The following is a 23,737-nucleotide window of genomic DNA, read 5'->3' as shown; positions in this document are numbered from 1 at the left end:
GTTTTTTTTGCGGATCCGCAATTTGCAGACCGCAAAACACATACAGTCGTGTGCATGTAGCCTTACCCTGTATGTTTTATATTGCTCTATGTAATATTAGGAAGAAATAGGTTAGGTTGAAAATTTGGCATGGCGGTGGGGGGCCCAAGCACATTCTTTGCACAGGGGCCCTCTGCTGTCGATGTCCACCCACTTCTGGGTGATGGGTTTCTTGGCTGTAATCCCTCACCTTGCAGCAGTGTCTTTAATGCTGTTTGTAGCAGTTCACTCAGTACAATTAAACTATTTACAATTATAGCACCCCCCCGCTCTAGGGTACTACACATTCTTCTACTCATATATTCTCTTTGGATACACAGATCAGTCGTCTTATGTTATTTCACCCTTTGATCACTATTAGAGATGAGCAAATTTCATATTTTGAAATTCATATATATAAAGTATTTGTTGGAGGGCACACAAAAAATCTGGTGCTATACAGACTCAAAAAATAAAAAGAGATTTTATTGAACATACAATTGTAAAACATATAAAAATGCATAAAAAGTATATAAAAACAAAATTGGAATACTCATATGTTGGTAACTACACTCACCTAAAGAATTATTAGGAACACTGTTCTATTTCTCATTAATGCAATTATCTAGTCAACCAATCACATGGCAGTTGCTTCAATGCATTTAGGGGTGTGGTCCAGGTCAAGACAATCTCCTGAACTTCCAAACTGAATGTCAGAATGGGAAAGAAAGGTGATTTAAGCAATTTTTGAGCGTGGCTGATTGTTTGGTGCAGACGGGCCGGTCTGAATATTTCACAATCTGCTCAGTTACTGGGATTTTCACGCACAACCATTTCTAGGGTTTACAAAGAATGGTGTGAAAAGGGAAAAACATCCAGTAAGCGGCAGTCCTGTGGGCAAAAATGCCTTGTGGATGCTAGAGGTCAGAGGAGAATGGGCCGACTGATTCAAGCTGATAGAAGAGGCAACGTTGACTGAAATAACCACTCGTTACAACCGAGGTATGCAGCGAAAGCATTTGTGAAGCCACAACACACGCACAACCTTGAGGCGGATGGGCCTACAACAGCAGAAGAGACCCCACCGGGGTACCACTCATTTCCACTACAAATAGGAAAAATGAGGCTACAATTTGCACGAGCTCACCAAAAAATTGGACTGTTGAAGACTGGAAAAATGTTTCCTGGTCTGATGAGTCTCGATTTCTGTTGAGACATTCAAATGGTAGAGTCCGAATTTGGCGTAAACAGAATGAGAACATGTATCCATCCTCTGATGGCTACTTCCAGGAGGATAATGCACCATGTCACAAAGCTTAAATCATTTCAAATTGGTTTCTTGAACATGACAACGAGTTCACTGTACTAAAATGGCCCCCACAGTCACCAGATCTCAACCCAATAGAGCATCTTTGGGATGTGGTGGAACGGGAGCTTCGTGCCCTGGATGTGCATCCCTCAAATCTCCATCAACTGCAAGATGCTATCCTATCAATATGGGCCAACATTTCTAAAGAATGCTATCAGCACCTTGTTGAATCAATGCCACCTAGAATTAAGGCAGTTCTGAAGGCAAAAGGGGGTCCAACACCGTATTAGTATGGTGTTCCTAATAATTCTTTAGGTGAGTGTATAAGCACCACTCAATATTACACGCACGTGACACAGTAATTAAATGCAACAAAAACAGTGGATATAAAAAGTCTACACACCCCTGTTAAAATGTCAGGTTTCTGTGCTGTAAAAAATAAGACAAAGATAAATCATTTCAGAACTTTTTCCGCCTTTAATGTGACCTATAAACTGTACCACTCAATTGAAAAACAAAACTAAAATCTTTTAGGTGGAGGGAAGAAAACAAAAAAAAACTAAAATAATGCGGTTGCATAAGTGTGCACACCCTCTTATAACTGGGGATTTAGCTGTGTTCAGAATTAAGCAATCACATTCAAATCATGTTAAATAGGAGTCAGCATATACCTGAGATCATTTAAAGGGAATCTGTCATCAGGTTTTAGCATATTAAGCTGTTACCATTGCAATGTTCAATAAACTGCCTTCTTTCCAGCAAGGGTCTTCTTTCTTTTTTTCATATTGTCATTTAGATAAAAAAGCGATTTTTCGGTTATGCTAATGAACCTTCAAGGTGCACAGAGGGGCGTTATTCCTCTCCTCTAGAGCCCAGTAACGCCCCCCTGCAGTGCCCAGCCCACCTTAATTTCAAGCCCAGCACGCCTCCTCATAAATAAATTTCCTCCCACAGCCGAGCTAAACGGCGCCGCCCCCTCCGCTACTTCATATAATTTATTCAACATACGAGCCTTGCTTCATCCTTTCTTGCGCATGAAATCTCGCACAGTCGCAGTATCGCCGACTGCCTGCTCCTGTCCGATCCTACGGCTCCTGAGGCACAGCGCTCTGATTACTCACTGGGCTCGGCGCATGCCCAGTGACACTATTGAGGCTGTTGCCCTCAGGAGCCGTAGGATCGGACAGGCGCAGGCAGTCGGCGATACTGCAGCTGCGCAAGATTTCATGCGCAAGAAAGGATGAAGCATGACCGAAAAATAGCTTTTTTTATCTAAATGACAATATGAAAAAAAGAAGAAGACCCTTGCTGGAAAGAAGGTAGTTTATTGAACATAGGAATGGTAACAGCTTAATATGCTAAAACCTGATGACCGATTCGCTTTAAAGTGCCTCTGATTAACCCCAAATAAAGTTCAGTTGCTCAAGTTGGTCTTCCCTGAAATTTTCTTAGTCGCATCCCTCAGCAAAAGCAGTGGTCCACAGAGAGCTTCCAAAGCATCAGAGGCATCTCATTGTTAAAAGGTATCAGTCAGGAGAAGGGTACAAAAGAATTTCCAAGGCATTAGATATACCATGGAACACAGTGAAGACAGTCATCATCAAGTGGAGAAAATATGGCACAACAGTGACATTACCAAGAACTGGACGTCCCTCCAAAATTGATGAAAAGACGAGAAAAGAAACTGGTCTGGGAGGCGACCAAGAGGCCTACAGCAACATTAGAGGAGCTGCAGGATTATCTGGCAAGTACTGGCTGTGTGGTACATGTGACAACAATCTCCCGTATTCTTCATATGTCTGGTCTATGGGGTAGAGAGGCACGACGAAAGCCTTTTCTTACAAAGCAAAACATCCAAGCCAGGCTACATTTGCAAAAACACATCTGAAGTCCTCCCAAAAGCATGTGGGAAAAGTGTTATGGTTTGATGAAACCAAGGTTGAACTTTTTGGCCATAATTCCAAAAGATATGTTTGGCGCAAAAACAACACTGTGCATCACCAAAATACCACCATACCCACAGTGAAGCATGGTGTGGCAGCATCATGCCAATGGGCTGTTTTTCTTCAGCTGGAACTGGGGCCTTAGTTAAGCTAGAGGGAATTATGAACAGTTCCGAATACCAGTCAATATTGGCACAAAACCTTCAGGCTTCTGCTAGAAAGCTGAACATGAAGAGGAACTTCATCTTTCAGCATGATCAACGACCAAAGCATACATCCAAATCAACAAAGGAATGGCTTTCAACCAGAAGAAGATAAAGTTTTGGAATGGCCCAGCCAGAGCCCAGACCTGAATCCGATTGAAAATCTGTGGGTGATCTGAATAGGGCTGTGCACAGGAGATGCCCTCGTAATCAGGACAGATTTGTAGTGTTTTTGCAAGGAAGAGTGGGCAAATCTTGCCAAGTCAAAATGTGCAGCTGATAGACTCATACCTAAAAAGGACTGAGTGCTGTAATAAAATCAAAAAGGTGCTTCAACAAAGTATTAGTTTAAGGGTGTGCAGACTTATGGCAACCATATTATTTTTATTTTTATATTTTTTTCTTCCCTCTACCTAAAAGATTTCAGTTTACTTTTCAATTGAGTTGTACAGTTTATAGGTCACATTAAAGGTGGAAAAAGTTCTGAAATGATTTATCTTTGTCTCATTTTTTACATCACAGAAACCTGTGGGGTGTGTTAGACTTTTTATATCCACTGTATATATATTATATATATTGCGTTCTATGGGTCACATTTACATTCTAAAAAAGGCTGTGTGGTTTATATATTCAGCAGCCATATGCATTAGATCACCAGTTAATGTCCTCCTATGTATTATTTGCAGCATCCCATCACATACATTGTATAACAAGATATAACCACGCTTTCTCTCCACTAGTTTATAAACAGCACTCCGTGATCCAACTGTTACGACCCAAGTAAACATTTATATATGGACACATACACACACTAATCTTGGCGTACGTTACCAGTCCAATGGGTTGTTTCAGCTTCACGACTTGAGTCTCGCTGTAGGATTGAGGAATCGGCGATGAGTCGTTCGGCGTTCGCACTACATGGCGTCCCACGTGTGCTATGGCGTATTACGTGACGACTTGCCAGGGACGAAAGCCAGGGATGTTGATTAATAGTTGTAAGTCCTTGCTGTGATAAATCCCTTATTCTCTTGCTGTATACCAAACGCGTTTCGGAACTCAAATGTTCCTTCTTCAGTGGTTAACAGCAGCGAATATTGTGGTATCCTTTTTATAGGGTGTGCACCCCACTTAACCGGTGTTTGACCGTGTCTTATCTAAAGCCTGGATCGGATCAGTGGATTCCAATAAATGTACTTATAACAAAGTATTTTTCGTTAAACATATCAGTCATAAATATATAAAATAGAGATAACACCTATTAAAATACATAAAATTACTTTAAAAACTTTTATTCAAAAAACGCATGTGCGTCTTTGGTGCGATTCCAATGCGTTTTTTTGGGTAATATGTAAAATATGTAGAAAAGAGGAGTTTTGAATATAAATGTCACGGAACCATGAACCAGACGTACAACAAGAGATAAATGAAAATAAGAAGGCTTTATTGAAAATAAAGCTGTAAAGCAAAAGTCCAAACGGATGGTGAAAACCGAGCTGACAGAGTCTTTGCGAAGCCAGAGGTCAGGAACCAGAAGGGTAGTCAGACGAAGCAAGGATCAGGAACCAGCAGGGTAGTCAAGACGAAGCCAGGATCAGGAACCAGCAGGGTAGTCAGACGAAGCCAGGATCAGGAACCAGCAGGGTAGTCAGACGAAGCCAGGATCAGGAACCAGCAGGGTAGTCAGACGAAGCCAGGATCAGGAACCAGAAGCAGCAGCAGTCTTAGAAGCATGTGAACACAAGAGGACCAAGCAAGGAACTGAAGCCACAGACCTCCTATATATATGAGCTAGGCATCCAGCTCCCCCAGGGGAAGGAGGAGCCGCAGGGTGGAAGGCTACAAGAAACCCAGAAACCAAGATGGCCGCCAGCACATGTCAAACGAAGGAGAGCAGCAAGCAGGTAAGACCATGACAGTACCTCCCCCTCAAGGGCCCCTCCTCCGCGGAGCACAAAACGGTTTCTGAGGGAAGCGTGCGTGGAAGGCTCGGAGCAAGGCAGGAGCATGGACATCTGCGGAGGGAACCCAGGAACGCTCCTCTGGACCATAACCACGCCAATGGACCAAAAACTGCAACCGACCGCGGACCAGGCGTGAGTCCAGGATATTGCTCACCTCATATTCCTCACGATTGCCCACTTGGACCGGACGAGGCCGAGGAACCGAGGAAGTGAAACGATTACACACCAGTGGCTTCAACAGGGAGACATGAAACACGTTGGAGATCCGCATGCCAGGAGGAAGCGCAAGGGCATAGGCTACCGGGTTTACCCTGCGAAGCACTCGGAAGGGACCAACAAAGCGAGGCGCCAGCTTGGGAGTGGGCACTCGAAGGTTGAGGTTGCGGGTGGACAACCATACACGGTCTCCGACCTGGTAGGAAGGAGCAGGCGCTCGTCTGCGATCAGCCTGGAGTCTCTGGCGCTGCGCAGAGACCTCAAGGGACTTCTGGATCTGTACCCAAGAAGCACGTAGGACGGAAAGATGATCCTCCACAGCCGGAATATCCTGGGGAGAGAATACCTCCGGTAACACGGCAGGTTGGAACCCATAATTGGCCATGAAGGGAGACGTCCCAGAGGAAGAGTTCACCGCCGTGTTCCTGGCAAACTCAGCCCAAGGCAGGAGGTCAACCCAATTGTCTTGGTGATCGGAGACATAGCAACGAAGGAATTGCTCCAAGGCCTGATTGGATCGTTCTGCGGCCCCATTGGACTGAGGGTGGTAGGCCGAGGAGAAGGAGAGATGAATCCCCAACTGGGAGCAAAAGGCGCGCCAGAACCTGGACACAAACTGACTTCCCCGATCCGACACAATCTCCTTAGGCAAACCGTGCAACCGGAAGACCTCCCTGGCAAAAATCGTGGCCAACTCTTGTGCAGAGGGTAACTTCTTGAGAGGAACACAGTGGCACATTTTGGAAAACCGATCCACAATCATGAGAATGACCGTATGGCCTCGGGATGCAGGGAGGTCCACAATGAAATCCATCCCCAGGTGTGACCATGGGCGCTCCCCGGTGGCTATGGGTTGCAGAAGGCCCAACGGAAGGTGCCGAGGGGACTTACTCTGGGCACAAACGGAGCATGCCGCTACATATGCGGCGATGTCGGAACGTAGGGAAGGCCACCAGAACAGACGTGAAACAGCCCAGGACAGCTGATTCTTTCCAGGATGCCCCGCGGTCTTAAAGTTATGGTAGGTTCGCAACAACCGAGTGCGCAACTCCTCAGGCACAAAACATCTGCCGTTGGGTCTCCCAGAGGGAGCACCAGATTGAGCCGCCAAAATCTGCTCACCCAGGGGAGAGGTCAGGCTGGTGCGAATGGCGGCCAGGATCTGATTCGGAGGTATGACCGAAGTAGGAATCGACTCCTCCCTGGACAGCTCGGAGTACTGCCGTGATAAGGCATCCGCCCTGATGTTCTTGGAACCGGGTAGGTAAGGAGGACCACGTAATTAAAACGTGACAAGAACAGAGCCCATCTGGCCTGACGTGGTGTCAATCTCTTGGCCTCAGAAAGGTAGGTCAGATTCTTGTGGTCCGTCAGGATGAGAACCGGAACCACCGAACCCTCGAGCAAGTGCCATCCATTCTTTAAGGGCCTGCACGATGGTTAATAACTCCCTGTCACCAATCTGATAGTTGCACTCCGCGGAAGACAGTTTTCCGGGAGTAAAACCCACAAGGAAGCAGAGGACCCTCTGGTGTTCTACGCTGAGACAGAAGGGCGCCTACTCCCGTCTCAGACGCGTCCACCTCGAGGACAAAGGGGCAACCCAGGGTTGGGATGCGACAGAATCGGAGCCGACACAAAGGCGGACTTTAGGGCCTCAAAAGCTCGGATGGCCTCGAGCGGCCAGACCTGGGAATTACCTGCCCTTCCTGGTCAGATCCGTGAGAGGCTTGGCCAGCATGGAAAAGTCCCTGATGAACTTCCGATAATAATTGGCGAAGCCCAAAAAGCGCTGCAGGGAACGAAGACCACTGGGCTGGGGCCACTGTAAGACAGCCGAAACCTTCTCAGGATCCATGGAGAACCCCTCAGCGGAAATGATGTAACCTAAGAAGGTTACCTGGGATCGGTGAAATTCGCATTTCTCAAGCTTACCGAACAGCTTGTTCTCTCGTAACCGTTGCAACACTCGTCTGACATCCAGAATGTGGGCCTCCATGGATTCAGAATATACCAAGATGTCATCCAAATAGACTACCACACACTGCTGCAACAGGTCACGGAAAACATCGTTGATGAATTCCTGAAAGACTGAGGGCGCATTGCACAACCCAAAGGGCATATCCAAGGATTCGTAATGACCGGTCCTGGTGTTAAACGCGGTCTTCCACTCATCGCCCGCCTTGATCCTTACCAGGTTATATGCCGCCCTCAGGTCGAGTTTGGTAAAGACCGTGGCCCCTTTAAGGCGATCGAACAGCTCGGAAATCAAGGGTATCGGGTAAGCGGTTCTTGATCGTGATGCGATTGAGACCCCTGTAATCGATGCCAAGGCCTCAACTCACCGCCCTTCTTTTTCACAAAGAAAAATCCCCAGCCCCTGCCGGGGACGAAGATTTGCGAATGTGTCGCGTGAAAGCGCCTCCCTCACGTACTCCTCCATGGCCTCAATTCTCCGCTACCGACAGTGGATAGACTTTGCCCCACGAGGAGGAACGGCACCAGATTGTAACTCTATGGCACAATCGTATGGGCGGTGCGGAGGTAGGGCAACCGCGCGCACCTTATCGAATACATCCCGAGTACTCCTCGTATTCAGGAGGCCAACAGAGAGTCGAGGAAGTACACAGCAACTTGACAGACACCCATGGATGCAACTAGCCCCACACTGCGGTGACCACGAGAGGATCTCGACCGATCTCCAATCGAAAGTCGGATTATGCTTCTGGGAGCAGGGTGTACCCCAAGACCACCGAGTAGTGTGGAGACGAAATAACCTGGAGGCAGACCGACTCTCTTGTGAACGGCACCAATGCTATCCCCACTGGAAGGGTCTCATGAGTCACGTGTGGCGGCAGAAGGGGTCTGCCGTCTATCGCCTCAAGAGCCAGTGGGGAACCTCGAGCCTGCAGAGGAATGGAATTGGCGGCAGCGAACACACTATCAATGAACAAACCACCAGCACCAGAGTCCACAAACGCCTGGGTCGTCACCGAGCCCCCGACCCAGGAGAGGACAAACCAGTGATCAGTGGTTTGTCAACACGGGAAACCGGGGACGAGGAGACTCCACCCAAGATCTGCCCCCGACAGGATCTCAGGGTACGAGCGTTTTCCCGGACGGTTCGGACATGCCAACCGAAAATGCCCACCGAGACCACAGTACATGCATCGGCCCTCGCGTACTCCGGAGTGCCCTCTCCCCCTCGACAGGCGAGCAAACCCCAGCTGGCATGGGTTCACCCCCAGACAAGTCATCCCCAGGAGGCGTGGAGGAGAGGGAGGCACGGGTGGGACAGCAAACGTAGGCACCAATCTGTTGAGAAGACCTCCGCAGGTTCTCCTTAAAGGAAGGTCTCTCCCTGAGTCTGGTGTCAATCAAAATCAGGAACAGAATAAGAGACTCGAGCTCAACTGGTAGGTCCTTAGCTGCAACCTCATCCTTCAGGCATCCGAGAGACCATGAGAGAAAGCAGCGACCAAGCCTCATTATTCCAGCCCACCTCTGCTGCCAGGGTACGAAACTCAATGGCGTATTCAGCTACGGATCGTGAACCCTGTCTGATGGACATAAGGAGCTTCGCAGCAGAGGCAGCACGAGCCGGCACATCGAATACCTTCCGAAGAGAAGCAACAAAACCGGAAAACTCGGCAACCACCGGATTGTTGTTCTCCCATAAAGGGCTGGCCCAGGCCAAGGCCTTGTCCGAGAGCAGCGAGATCAAGAAGCCCACCTTTGATCTCTCAGTAGGAAAGGCATGTGGCAGCAACTCGAAATAAATGCCCACCTGGTTAAGGAAACCTCAGGAACTGAGTTGGCTCTCCCCCAAAGCGCTGTGGAAGAGGGGCAGAACCGGTCATACCCCGAAACACCGCAGGCGCAACAACAGGTGTCGGGGGTAGACTCTGGCGCAACAACGGAGCGGCAGTAGGAGCGAGCCCAGGAGCGACAACCGACCCATCGGCAACAGGAGCGAAATGAGCCTGCGTTCAAGCAGGGTTTGCAACGCCACAGCCGAACCGACCCAACACGTGATCCTGCTGATCAAGTCTGGCAACCAGCGTGGGTAGCGAGGATGGCCCTGTACCGTCAGAATTCATGGCTTGGTCCTAATGTCACGGAACCATGAACCAGACGTACAACAAGAGATAAATGAAAATAAGAAGGCTTATTGAAAAATAAAGCTGTAAAGCAAAAGTCCAAACGGATGGTGAAACCGAGCAGAGTCTTTGCGAAGCCAGAGGTCAGGAACCAGAAGGGTAGTCAGACGAAGCAAGGATCAGGAACCAGCAGGGTAGTCAGACGAAGCCAGGATCAGGAACCAGCAGGGTAGTCAGGTGAAGCCAGGATCAGGAACCAGCAGGGTAGTCAGACGAAGCCAGGATCAGGAACCAGCAGGGTAGTCAGACGAAGCCAGGATCAGGAACCAGAAGCAGCAGCAGTCTTAGAAGCATGTGAACACAAGAGGACCAAGCAGAGAACTGAAGCCACAGACCTCCTATATATATGAGCTAGGCATCCAGCTCCTCCCAGGGGAAGGAGGAGCCGCAGGGTGGAAGGCTACAAGAAACCCAGAAACCAAGATGGCCGCCAGCACATGTCAAACGAAGGAGAGCAGCAAGCAGGTAAGACCATGACAATAACCCCATTACAATTGACTATTCCGACTCAAAAGAACCTGTGAAGATCCAAAAAAATAAGTGTTTTACTCAGTAAAACACAATAAAGTACCATTTGGACTCAAGGATGTGTTCACTTCAATAGATGATCTTCATAAAGTATACATAGTCATATTTTGAAATTCTTTCACGCTTCGTTTAGTGGTAAAAAGAGAATTGCGTTATGGATTCTGTTACCACGGACCATAACGCAATTCTATGACGGAATGCATAGCGGAATACCTTTAAATGGATCTGTCCAGTTTCCGTTAGGCAGGGGAGTCCTCTCCTGCATAACGGAAACTAGACGGATCAGTTTTTCAGCCCATAGACTTCTATCATGACGGAATGAATAACGAAATGCTTTTAAAGGCATTCCGTTATGCATTCCGTCATAGAATTGCGTTATGGTCCGTAGTAACTTTATCCATAACACAATTCTGCTTTTACCACCAGACGAAGCGTGAATGAATTTCATAACATGAAATTCGCTCATCTCTAATCACTATAGATTGTATATGTTACAGGAATAGCATGACACCGTCGAAGGAACAGTTTCCTATATCACGTTCTCTAAATCCTTTCAGTCAAGTCATGTTGTTATGCAGTAAGCCGGATTGGGGTTATGCACACTGACGCTATAATATGCAATGACTGGGTCAGGTGTAAATGATAGTTAATAGTTTTTGTTCGTGACGCCAATTGCAGCGTGCGCAGGGTACAGTCTCAGGGCCGTTTAAGGTTTTGCAACTCACGTACCAGGTGAGGAATGCCAGAGTGGTGTAATGTCTCTGTGTAGTAGTAGTAATAGTGTCAACGGTGTCTCCTACCTGGGTACGGCTGGACTCCTGGATCCTGGCTCACTTGCAATAAATGAGTGTGTTGCTAGTAGGAGTAATTGAGGAACTTGGTAGTAATGAATGAGATCCAGACTTGAAATATAATTCAACTTGTCTTTACTGGAGGCAGCATCAATCCACATGAGATACAGCAATAGTCTCGGGTCCCAGCAGGTATTGGCAATATATGGCAGGGATTACTATCTCTTCTGCTTCTATCATATGCCTGGAGAATATGGCAGGAATCTGTCTTCTGCTCTGTCTATCTTCTGCTGTGTATGGGACTGACTAGCTGAGGAGGAATTTGGCTTCTCCTGGTCTCTGGATAGTACTCACAGTTATGCTCACAGGGAATGGTTCGTCCTGGAGTTCTGGAGATGGCTGCTTGCTTGTCAACCAGCTGAGGCTGAAGGCTCAGACTGGGGATAAAGATCTTTGGTCTCAACCGAGGCAAGATCCTGGTTTGGGATCCCTATCTCTGGGGGCTCCTACTTGCACAGCCTTCCCCTTGCAGGGAGAGCTGGAACACTAACTCTAACTTCCTTTCCTCCCCATGAGGCAGGATGTGGGAACACTCCACACCTCCTCAAAGAGGGGGGAGCTAAACTGGAATGTACTATTCCAGTCTAGAAATGCTAAACTGAACTAAGTTCCTGGTAACACATTGCTGCCACCTGCCGGTGTACATGGAAATTACAGCAAAATATATGTAACAGGCTTAGAATATGCATATTTGTGAAAATGTGATGTTAAATTATACAGGATGACAATGCAGATATATTAACAGGTTGTAGCGGGGTAAAATAGTTTAGTAACATAACTCTGGGATCTTACAGTTATACCACTAGCCTGCTACTACTTCATAAGCAGGTTTTCAGAAATATATTATCACTGTATTATAATTTAGTTAGCAAAAAACCTTATACATAGTTTATTAAGGGTAAATAGCTTCTTTAAAGATATCCTAGCATAGCTTGAAATTAACACCAAGCAGGTCTGGTTCATGCCACCCAGTACTATGGTCTAGTGCGTGGACTACATTGCCTTATATTTCCTGCACTATGCAAATGACACCTGAATTCTAAACTGAGAAAAGAACTACTTTGTACCCCATTATAACCCCAGTTTATGTGATTAAAAACCTAGCATATTGTAACATTTCCTGTCAGCGGTTTTACATTCTTGGGCGCCTTCATGCAATTTTGCATCAAATTATAACATTTTGTAAAAATTGCATAAAGATTCATGTTTGTGGCAAAAAAAAAAATCTGAGATGTACAACACTTTCTAAGAAAAAAGCTCAGGATGTTGAGGAGTTCATAAATGCCACTTATATCTATTTCAGCATAAACATAACCGATTAAAATCAGAAGAGAAGAGACCAAGATTCTCTTATGGCTATAAACATTTTAGTCAACAAATGTCATGATTAGGTGCAGCAGTTGATTACATGTTCAGCTGCTCATCTTCTCAACACTAATAACGGTACTTCGCTATCAACCGCTTTGTTTGTCCCTACTTCCCATGAAGTCATTCTAAATGGAATGTGGAGGTGGAGTTAAAACTAGTAATCGAAGTCCAGGTAGTTAAATGGGGTTTGCTTATAAATTATCCCTAGTTCCCAGTAGAGGGTTAGAGGGACAAGGATGCTCAACTTCTTGGCTTCTAGAGGCCTCAGTCAATTATGATGGGTGGAAGCAGTGTCACCTTGCCCACATTTTACAAATATTTGGTACAATGCTTCCAATCTATCACCATTGCCCAACAGCACCAAGCACATTATTTTATGGAATGAATGGGCCAAAAATTAATTAAATTAAACTGATTGCTCTTTCAGAAGACATTGCTCAGGTTACAGCCGTCTTGAACAATTCTTCTGGTAATATTTTATACAGGCATTTTGGCTATATAGTCCATCAGTAGCCAATTAGAACAGATCTATTGTCAGTTGTGAAAAGCCTCTATTAAAACCCTATGGCTGTGTCCCTCCTGAAACTGGCGTACATTATTGCTCAAGTCTACTCCAGCTCAGCTTTATTCCAGCTCACGTCTGCTCTATCTCAAGTCTGTTCCAGCTCCAATATACCAGTCTAAAGTCTACTCCAGCTCAGTTCTGCTCCAGCTCAGCTCTGTTCCAGCTCATGTCTGCTCTATCTCAAGTCTGTTCCAGCTCCAGTATATCCAGCTCTAGTCTACTCCAGCTCAAGTCTGCTCCAGCTCCAGTATACCCCAGCTGTAGTCTACTCCAGCTCAAGTCTGTTCCAGATCCAGTACACCCCAGCTCTAGTCTACTCCAGCTCAAGTCTACTCCAGCTCCAGTATACCCCAGCCCTAGTCTACTCCAGCTCAAGTCTGCTCCAGCTCAGCTCTGTTCCAGCTCATGTCTGCTCTATCTCAAGTCTGTTCCAGCTCCAGTATATCCAGCTCTAGTCTACTCCAGCTCAAGTCTGCTCCAGCTCCAGTATACCCCAGCTGTAGTCTACTCCAGCTCAAGTCTGTTCCAGATCCAGTACACCCCAGCTCTAGTCTACTCCAGCTCAAGTCTACTCCAGCTCCAGTATACCCCAGCCCTAGTCTACTCCAGCTCAAGTCTGCTCCAGCTTCAGTATACCCCAGCTCTAGTCTACTCCAGCTCCAGTATACCCCAGTCAAAGTAGTCTACTCTAGCTCAAGTCTGTTCCAGCTCCAGTATAGCCCAGCTCTAGTCTACTCCAGCTCCAGTATACTCCAGCTCCAGTATACCCCAGCTAAAGTCTGCTGAAGCTCATCTACTTCAGCTCTAGTCTACTCCAGATCAAGTCTGCTCCAGCTCCAGTATACCCCAGCTCTAGTCTACTCCAGCTCCAGTATACCCCAGCTCTAGTCTACTCCAGCTCAAGTCTGTTCCAGATCCAGTACACCCCAGCTCTAGTCTAATCCAGCTCCAGTATACCCCGGTCCAAGTAGTCTACTCTAGCTCAAGTCTGTTTCAGCTCCAGTATATCCCAGCTCTAGTCTACTCCAGCTCCAGTATACTCCAGCTAAAGTCTGCTGAAGCTCATCTACTCCAGCTCTAGTCTACTCCAGCTCAAGTCTGCTCCAGCTCCAGTATACTCCAGCTCTTGTCTACTCCAGCTCCAGTACACTCCAGCTCAAGGCTGTTCCAGATCTAGTACACCCCAGCTCTAGTCTACTCCAGCTCCAGTATACCCCAGCTAAAGTCTGCTGAAGCTCATCTACTCCAGCTCTAGTCTACTCCAGCTCAAGTCTGCTCCAGCTCAAGTCTGCTCCAGCTCTAGTCTACTCCAGCTCCAGTACACTCCAGCTCAATGCTGTTCCAGATCCAGTACACCCCAGCTCTAGTCTACTCAAGCTCCAGTATACCCCAGCCCTAGTCTACTCAGCGTCAAGTCTGCTCCAGCTTCAGTATACCCCAGCTCTAGTCTACTCCAGCTCCAGTATACCCCAGTCAAAGTAGTCTACTCTAGCTCAAGTCTGTTCCAGCTCCAGTATACCCCAGCTCTAGTTTACTCCAGCTCCAGTATACTCCAGCTCCAGTATACCCCAGTTAAAGTCTGCTGAAGCTCATCTACTTCAGCTCTAGTCTACTCCAGCTCAAGTCTGCTCCAGCTCCAGTATACCCCAGCTCTAGTCTACTCCAGCCCCAGTATACTCCAGCTCAAGGCTGTTCCAGATCCAGTACACCCTACCTCTAGTCTACTCCAGCTCCAGTATACCCCAGCCCTAGTCTACTCCAGCTCCAGTATACTCTAGCTCAAGTCTGCTCCAGCTTCAGTATACCCCAGCTCTAGTCTACTCCAGCTCGTCTCCTCCAGCTCCAGTATACCCCAGCTCTAGTCTACTCCAGCTCCAGTATACTCCAGCTCAAGGCTGTTCCAGATCCAGTACACCCCACCTCTAGTCTACTCCAGCTCCAGTATATCCCACCCCAAGTCTACTCCAGATCCAGTATACTCCAGCTCAAGTCTGCTCCAGCTTCAGTATACCCCAGCTCTAGTCTACTCCAGCTCCAGTATACCCCGGTCAAAGTAGTCTACTCTAGCTCAAGTTTGTTCAAGCTCCAGTATACCCCAGCTCTAGTCTACTCCAGCTTCAGTATACTCCAGCTCAAGTCTGCTCCAGCTTCAGTATACCCCAGCTCTAGTCTGCTCCAGCTCCAGAATACCCTGGTCCAAGTAGTCTACTCCAGCTCAAGTCTGTTCCAGCTCCAGTATACCCCAGCTCTAGTCTACTCCAGCTTCAGTATACCCCAGCTCTAGTCTACTCCAGCTTCAGTATACTCCAGCTCAAGTCTGCTCCAGCTTCAGTATACCCCAGCTCTAGTCTACTCCAGCTCCAGCATACCCTGGTCCAAGTAGTCTACTCCAGCTCAAGTCTGTTCCAGCTCCAGTATACCCCAGCTCTAGTCTACTCCAGCTTCAGTATACCCCAGCTCTAGTCTACTCCAGCTCAAGTCTTTTCCAGCTCAAATATACCCCAGCTCTAGTCTACTTCAGCTCAAGTCTGTTCCAGCTCCTGTATACCCCAGCTCTAGTCTACTCCAGCTCCTGTATACCCCAGCTCTAGTCTACTCCAGCTCCAGTATACCCCAGTTCTAGTATGCACCAGCTTCAGTATACCCCAGCTCTAGTCTACTATAGCTCCAGTATACCCCAGCTCTAGTAGTCTACTCCTGCTCAAGTCTATTCCAGCTCCATTATACCCTAGCTCAAGTCTAGTCTAGTACTGTACTAACAGTACAAAACCACTTTTTTAATGCTTTACTGTTAAAAAAAAATTAACATCCGTGCTGTAAATCATGCACCTTACTGTGTAAGAATGGAGGCATGGTTAATCATACATAGTTGTACTGAATGAGTGCCCAGTAAAAGATGAAGGAGTGGTCAGTAAATCCTGTCCACACTATTTAACACTGGCTCTGGTATGTGCTATCTCATATAACATCTCTCTTGGAGCAGAGTCCAGCAGCTAACCAGAGCTGTGAGGAGCAGCAGAGGTCCTGGATACAAGGGAATTGTATTCTGGTTTATTCTACAGCATTTCAGGCCAACGCAATCTGCTGGGAGAAAGGAACAAACGGTTAGGCCTATGGCATCCAACCGGATATTGATAAAAGGTGGTAAAATAGTGAACAGCGACTCTTCCCAAATATCTGATGTTTACATTGAAGATGGAATAATCCAAGACATTGGAGAGAAACTGCAGCCTGATGACATCGCTGGTGTGAAGGTCATAGATGCCAGTGGTAAACTGGTGATTCCAGGAGGCATTGATACCCACACACACATGAGTTCCCATTCATGGGCATATCTTCGGTAGATGATTTCTACATAGGGACAAAGGTAATGAGCAGCTTGAAACCAAAGACAAGTAAATCAAGATTCTTTATTGTAAATATTTGCCACTTTGTAATATAGTTTTTGCGAGTTTATGGTATTTGAAAAGAATAATATATTTATGCATTATCTGCATCACTTTCTGGGTGGGGGTTCGAAGTCATTTATAGGGCATCTGTCAACAGGTTTGCACTCAGGACACTGGCTGACCTGATACATGTGCGCTTGGCAGCTGAAGGCATCTGTGTTGGTCCATGTTCATATGTGCCCGCATTGCTGAGAAAAATAATGTTTTAATATATGCAAATGAGCCTCTAGGAGCAACGGGGGCGTTGCCATTACACCTAGAGGCTCAGCTCAGCTCATTTCTGCACCCTCTGCACTTTGATTGGCAGGGCAAGGCAGTGGAATTGTCATCATGCCTGGTCCTGTCAATCAAAGTGCAGATGGTGAAGCAGTTGCAGAGAAAGTGGATCCTCTTGGTGTAACAGCAACGCCCCCGTTGCTCCTAGCGGCTCATTTACATATATTAAAACATAATTTTTCTCAGCAATCCGGGCACATATGAACATGGGACCAACACAGATGCCTTCAGCTGGCAAGCGCACATGTAACAGGTCAGCCAGTGTCATAGGTACAAATTCTCTAAGAAATGTTTCAGACACTTTTTCACTTTCAGCGTCAAGCGTAACTGTCAGAAAACATCACCAGGTTTGGCTGGACGATGTCAAGTTTGGTAGCACTGCTCACTGGTATGGATCACCACCACTATTAAATTTATTAGATATTTATTAAATTAAATCTCCCTCTAGTTTTCAATTCCTCATTATTTTCAAGATCTCTGCTTGCTGTTAGTGGAATGGATCCGTTATAGTTTGCATCAAGAGGCTAGAGAGTATAACCACATAGGGCATATTTTGCTGCAGAAAATCTGCTGCAAATTTTGTTATGGATCGGCGAAAATCTGGGACGAATCCGGGTCAAAATTTTCATAGATTTCACGTTATGCATTGCAAAGGATGAAATTCCACTGGTTAAATTGACTTAGGCCTCATGCACACGACCGTATTTTTTTGCGGTCCGCAAAACGGGGTTCCGTTTTCCCGTGATCCGTGACCGTTTTTTCGTCCGTGGGTCTTCCTTGATTTTTGGAGGATCCACGGACATGAAAAAAAAGTCGTTTTGGTGTCTGCCTGGCCGTGCGGAGCCAAATGGATCCGTCCTGAATTACAATGCAAGTCAATGGGGACGGATCCGTTTGACGTTGACACAATATGGTGCCATTTCAAACGGATCCGTCCCCATTGACTTTCAATGTAAAGTCTGGAGTCCCTTTTATACCATCTGATCGGAGTTTTCTCCAATCCGATGGTATATTTTAACTTGAAGCGTCCCCATCACCATGGGAACGCCTCTATGTTAGAATATACTGTCGGATATGAGTTAGATCGTGAAACCTCATTTCCGACAGTATATTCTAACACAGAGGCGTTCCCATGGTGATGGGGACGCTTCTAGTTAGAATATACTACAAACTGTGTACATGACTGCCCCCTGCTGCCTGGCAGCCCTGATCTCTTACAGGGGGCCGTGATCAGCACAATTAACCCCTTCAGGTGCCGCACCTGAAGGGGTTAATTCTGCTGATCACGGCCCCCTGTAAGAGATCGGGTGCTGCCAGGCAGCAGGGGGCAGTCTTGTACACAGTTTGTAGTGTATTCTAACTAGAAGCGTCCCCATCACCATGGGAACGCTTCTGTGTTAGAATATACTGTCGGTTCTGAGTTTTCACGAAGTGAAAACTCAGCTTTGAAAAAGCTTTTATGCAGACGGATCTTCGGATCCGTCTGTATAAAAACTAACCTACGGCCACGGATCACGGACACGGATGCCAATCTTGTGTGCATCCGTGTTCTTTCACGGACCCATTGACTTGAATGGGTCCGTGAACCGTTGGCCGTGAAAAAAATAGGACAGGTCAAATTTTTTTAACGGCCAGGAAACACGGATCACGGATGCGGCTGCAAAACGGGGCATTTTCCGATTTTTCCACGGACCCATTGAAAGTCAATGGGTCCGCGAAAAAAAACGGAAAACGGCACAACGGCCACGGGTGCACACAACGGTCGTGTGCATGAGGCCTTATTGTGTTTTTTAGGGCTGCAGCTAACGATTATTTGAATAATCTATTAGTTGTCGATAATTTCATTGATTAATCGATTAATCGGGAAAACACCAAAATGACAAAAAAAGGGGTTTATATGATTTTACTTAAAAAATTATGTTCAAAGGCCATATTAAAACTAATTGTGAATGGCACTGTTATGGGGGATCTGTGGATGGCACTGTTATGGGGGATCTGTGGATGGCACTGTTATGGAGGGGTTCTGTGGATGGCACTGTTATGGAGGGGTTCTGTGGATGGCACTGTTATTGAGGATCTGTGGATGGCACTGTTATGGAGGGGATCTGTGGATGGCACTGTTATGGAGGGGATCTGTGGATGGCACTGTTATGGAGGGGATCTGTGGATGGCACTGTTATGGAGGGGATCTGTGGATGGCACTGTTATTGGGGATCTGTGGATGGCACTGTTATGGAGGGGATCTGTGGATGGCACTGTTATGGAGGGGATCTGTGGATGGCACTGTTATGGAGGGGATCTGTGGATGGCACTGTTATTGGGATCTGTGGATGGCACTGTTATGGGGGATCTGTGGATGGCACTGTTATGGGGGATCTGTGGATGGCACTGTTATGGGGGATCTGTGGATGGCACTGTTATGGGGGATCTGTGTATGGCTCTGTTATGGGGGGGATCTGTGGATGACACTGTTATGGGGATCTGTGGATGACACTGTTATGGGGGATCTGTGGATGACACTGTTATGGGGGATCTGTGGATGACACTGTTATGGGGGATCTGTGGATGACACTGTTATGGGGGATCTGTGGATGGCACTAATATGGGGGGATCTGTGGATGGCACTAATATGGGGGGATCTGTGGATGGCACTATTATGGGGGGATCTGTGGATGGCACTATTATGGGGGATCTGTGGATGGCACTGTTATGGGGGATCTGTGGATGGCACTGTTATGGGAGGGGGATCTGTGCACTGTTATGGGGAGAGGGGTCTGTGGATGGCACTGTTATGGGGAGGGGGATCTGTGGATGACACTGTTATGGGGAGGGGGACCTGTGGATGACACTGTTATGGGGAGGGGGACCTGTGGATGACACTGCTATGGGGGATCTAAGAATGACACTATATAGCATCTTATGCTATATGTGTCATCCACAGATCTCCCCCATAGCAGTGTCATCCACAGATCCCCCTCCCCATAACAGTGTCATCCACAGATCTCCCCCATTACAGTGCCATCCACAGATCCCCCTCCCATAACAGTGCCATCCACAGATCCCCTCCCCATAACAGCCCTGGCCCCGCCGCTCACAGCAGTATTCCTTAACCGGCAGTAACTTTTACTTTAAATCAGCGCATCTTCTTTTACCTTGCAATGAAGCTCCAGTAACAGGCAGAGCGGGCGGCGGCGTAACGTCACTTACTCACGTGACGCGCCTGCTCTGCCTACTTTACGAATGAAGCAGTGACGTGAGTAAGTGACGTTACGCCGCCGCCCGCTCTGCCTGTTACTGGAGCTTCATTGTAAGGTAATAAAGATGCGGTGATCTAAAGTTCAAGGACCCGCAGGCATAGCGCCTGACCGCCCGCTCCCGCCCGCATAGCAACGAATCGGCCGATTATTCGATAACGGGATTCGTTGACAACAAATCCCGTTATCGAATATTATCGATAACGTCGATTAATCGTTGCAGCCCTAGTGTTTTTACAACCTGCAGTGCATGTCCATTTTTGCGCACATCCTGCATGTATATTGTGTGCAGCGTGTGGATGCGATTTGTTTAAATCTCCTATACTTTGCGGATACTGTAAAAAAAGGAAATGTGTGCAATCCCCATGTGGGTGTAATCAAAACCCTTTCCTAATCATGTCCAACTGATAAACAGTTGTATGGCTCATTAAGGCTACATGTCCATTAAAAAACGGACACACTGTCAGTTTTTCATGGCCATTTTGCATCAGTGTGTGCATCCATTTCCGTGTGTCTGTTTTTAATGTCCGTTTTGCATCACTTTTTCATGTCCGTTAAATTTTCCCCAATATTGTAAGATTTTTTTTTTTACTGCCCCCAGCTTTAATAATGCCACCTATTTTGGCCCCAGCTAAAATAATGTCTTCCAAGGTGTAAAAATAATTTTTTATAGTACCTCCAGCTTTAACAATACCCCATGTAGGCCCCCAGCTAAAATAATGTCCCCCGTAGTGTAGGAATTTTATTTTTTACTTACCTCAGCTTTAATAATGTCCCCCATGTAGGCCCCCTGGTAAAATAATGTCCCCCATAGTGTATGATCTTTTTTTTACCGCCCCCAGCTTTAATAATGCACCCAATGTAGTCCCCCATCTTAAATAATGTCCCCCATAGTGTAGGAATTATTTTTTTAATGTCCCCAGCTTTAATAATGCCATCAATGTAGGGCCCCATCTTAAATAATTTCCCCCATGGTTTAAATAATGCCCCCATAATGGCCCACCACATTTTTTTTTTTTTGTTGATTTTACAAAAAAAATTAAAAATTATCCACTTGCTCGCGCTGCAGCAGTCTCTTCTCTTTTCACTGAACGGGACCTGCCGAAGGTGCGTGATGACATCACTGCGCGCTCTCACGTGGTTATGTACTTCAGCAGGTCCTGCTCAATGAAGAGAGAAGAGACTGCCGCACCGCGAGTAAAGGGAAGTTTTTTTTTTTTTTAACCCCTCCTGGGTAAAGTGTACCCATTTTTAACGGCCGTTAGACAGGTGCACTCCTGTCAATCGGCCGTTAAAAACGACCCCATTGATTTCAATGGGTCCGTCTGACCGTGAAAACGGGCAAAAATAGGACGTGTCCTATTTTTGGACGGACGCTATTCACTGGACGTTAAAAGAACGGCCATGTGAATAGCTCCATAGACTTTCATTGGTGCTAAAAATTACGTTACTTGGACGGCCGTCACACAGCCATTATTCACTGTCGTGTGCATGAGGCCTAAATGTTTGTCCATTTTGGACCCCATTCAGGGGCAGACTGGGAACTTAAAGTGGCCCTAGGAAAAAAAATAAAAGTGGCCCCATGTTGTAGGTGGGTCCAAATTGACAGAAGGTGGGCAACACAAGTAGATGGGGCCAATACAAGTTGGCGGGATCAGTAATAGCATAGTACAGCACAGAATACCATCCTGCAGAACCAAATACCACAGTACAGCACAAAATACCTCCCCAGAAGCTGTTCGTCTGTGGTGGACATTAATAGCAGCCACCTTCTGTCCTCCTTCTTCAATTAGATATCGAGCAGAGGTCTTAGGAGGTGAGATGTGGTCCACAGGGGCATACATAGAAATAATTTAGCCCTGCTCCTATCACAACATGCCTCTATACTCTCCGACTACCAGTCCGGGCCCTTCCCTATCGCCCCTTTTTGCCAATAAACAAAGAAAAAATATCATTCAATCTTATCAACCAACCCCCAGCCATTGATGCACTGAATTCTTATCGGCAAACCTCCCTCACCTCATTATGGACTGCTACTAACTTACGATTCCCTTCCCCTCACCCACATCATGAACTACTGCAGTCTTATCATCTTACCCAAGAATCGTGTCTGCAGACCTATTAGCCCGCCTATGAACTGCACTGTAGCTGCAGTCTTATGAGCCACACATTGCACCCCTTAGGTTACATGCACATCTGCCCCAGAGGTTCCAGCAGGAGCCTCCATCAAAGATTTTGGCAAAAATAAAGGGCAGCAGAATGCTGAATGTAGTGGTATTTTGTGCACCAAAATGCCTGTACTCACTGCGGATCCTAACAGACCCCATTATTGTTAATGTGATCCGGCAGGTGCCATCGGTGTTCGGCATATGCAGGATCCTATGCTGGAACAGAACAGCAAAATCTGATTGCATTACCTGATGAACTGTGCCCACTGCTGCTGCATTATATATATATATTTTTTATATATATATATATATATATACAGTACAGACCAAAATTTTGGACACACCTTCTCATTCAAAGAGTTTTCTTTATTTTCATGACTATGAAGGCATCAAAACTATGAATTAACACATGTGGAATTATATACATAACAAACAAGTGGGAAACAACTGAAAATATGTCATATTCTAGGTTCTTCAAAGTAGCCACCTTTTGCTTTGATTACTGCTTTGCACACTCTTGGCATTCTCTTGATGAGCTTCAAGAGGTAGTCCCCTGAAATGGTCTTCCAACAGTCTTGAAGGAGTTCCCAGAGATGCTTAGCACTTGTTGGCCCTTTTGCTTTAACTCTGCGGTCCAGCTCACCCCAAACCATCTCGATTGGGTTCAGGTCCGGTGACTGTGGAGGCCAGGTCATCTGGCACAGCACCCCATCACTCTCCTTCATGGTCAAAAAGCCCTTACTTTCAGAGTTTTCCCAATTTTTCGGCTGACTGACTGACCTTCATTTCTTAAAGTAGTGATGGCCACTCGTTTTTCTTTACTTAGCTGCTTTTTTCTTGCCATAATACAAATTCTAACAGTCTATTCAGTAGGACTATCAGCTGTGTATCCACCTGACTTCTCCTCAACGCCACTGATGGTCCCAACCCCATTTATAAGGCAAGAAATCCCACTTATTAAACCTGACAGGGCACACCTGTGAAGTGAAAACCATTTCAGGGGACTACCTCTTGAAGCTCATCAAGAGAATGCCAAGAGTGTGCAAAGCAGTAATCAAAGCAAAAGGTGGCTACTTTGAAGAACCTAGAATATGACATATTTTCAGTTGTTTCACACTTGTTTGTTATGTATATAATTCCACATGTGTTAATTCATCGTTTTGATGCCTTCAGTGTGAATCTACAATTTTCATAGTCATGAAAATAAAGAAAACTCTTTGAATGAGAAGGTGTGTCCAAACTTTTGGTCTGTACTGTATATATATATATATATATATATATATAGTTTGCCATCCTTCTGCCATGAACTGTGCCTGCTGCTAATTATATAATACACCATACCCCATCATGAACTGTGCCTGCTGTTAATTATATAATGTTCCATACTCCACCATGTGCCTGCTGCTGTTTCCTCGCCTCTTTCTCTGCCCCACCTTCCCCCAGTGCTCACTTACTGCATGTTCTACTG

At 46.4% G+C, this 23,737-nt stretch overlaps 1 protein-coding gene across 1 annotated transcript in view; it reads left to right on the top strand.

Moving 5' to 3' along the window:
- The first annotated feature begins 16,118 nt into the window (after positions 1-16,118).
- The window catches only part of DPYS (dihydropyrimidinase), a 71,148-nt gene continuing 63,529 nt past the window's right edge, over positions 16,119-23,737 (top strand). Inside the window, exon 1 of the mRNA XM_040432569.1 lies at positions 16,119-16,489. Within this exon, the coding sequence (XP_040288503.1) occupies positions 16,448-16,489 (42 nt within the window). The 5' untranslated portion in view covers positions 16,119-16,447. The remainder of the gene's footprint in view (positions 16,490-23,737) is intronic.

The sequence above is a fragment of the Bufo bufo genome, chromosome 5 (genome assembly GCF_905171765.1).
Source record: "Bufo bufo chromosome 5, aBufBuf1.1, whole genome shotgun sequence".
NCBI lineage: Eukaryota > Metazoa > Chordata > Amphibia > Anura > Bufonidae > Bufo > Bufo bufo.
Note: the sequence above shows the minus strand (reverse complement) of the source record. Positions and strands in the feature narration are given on the sequence as shown.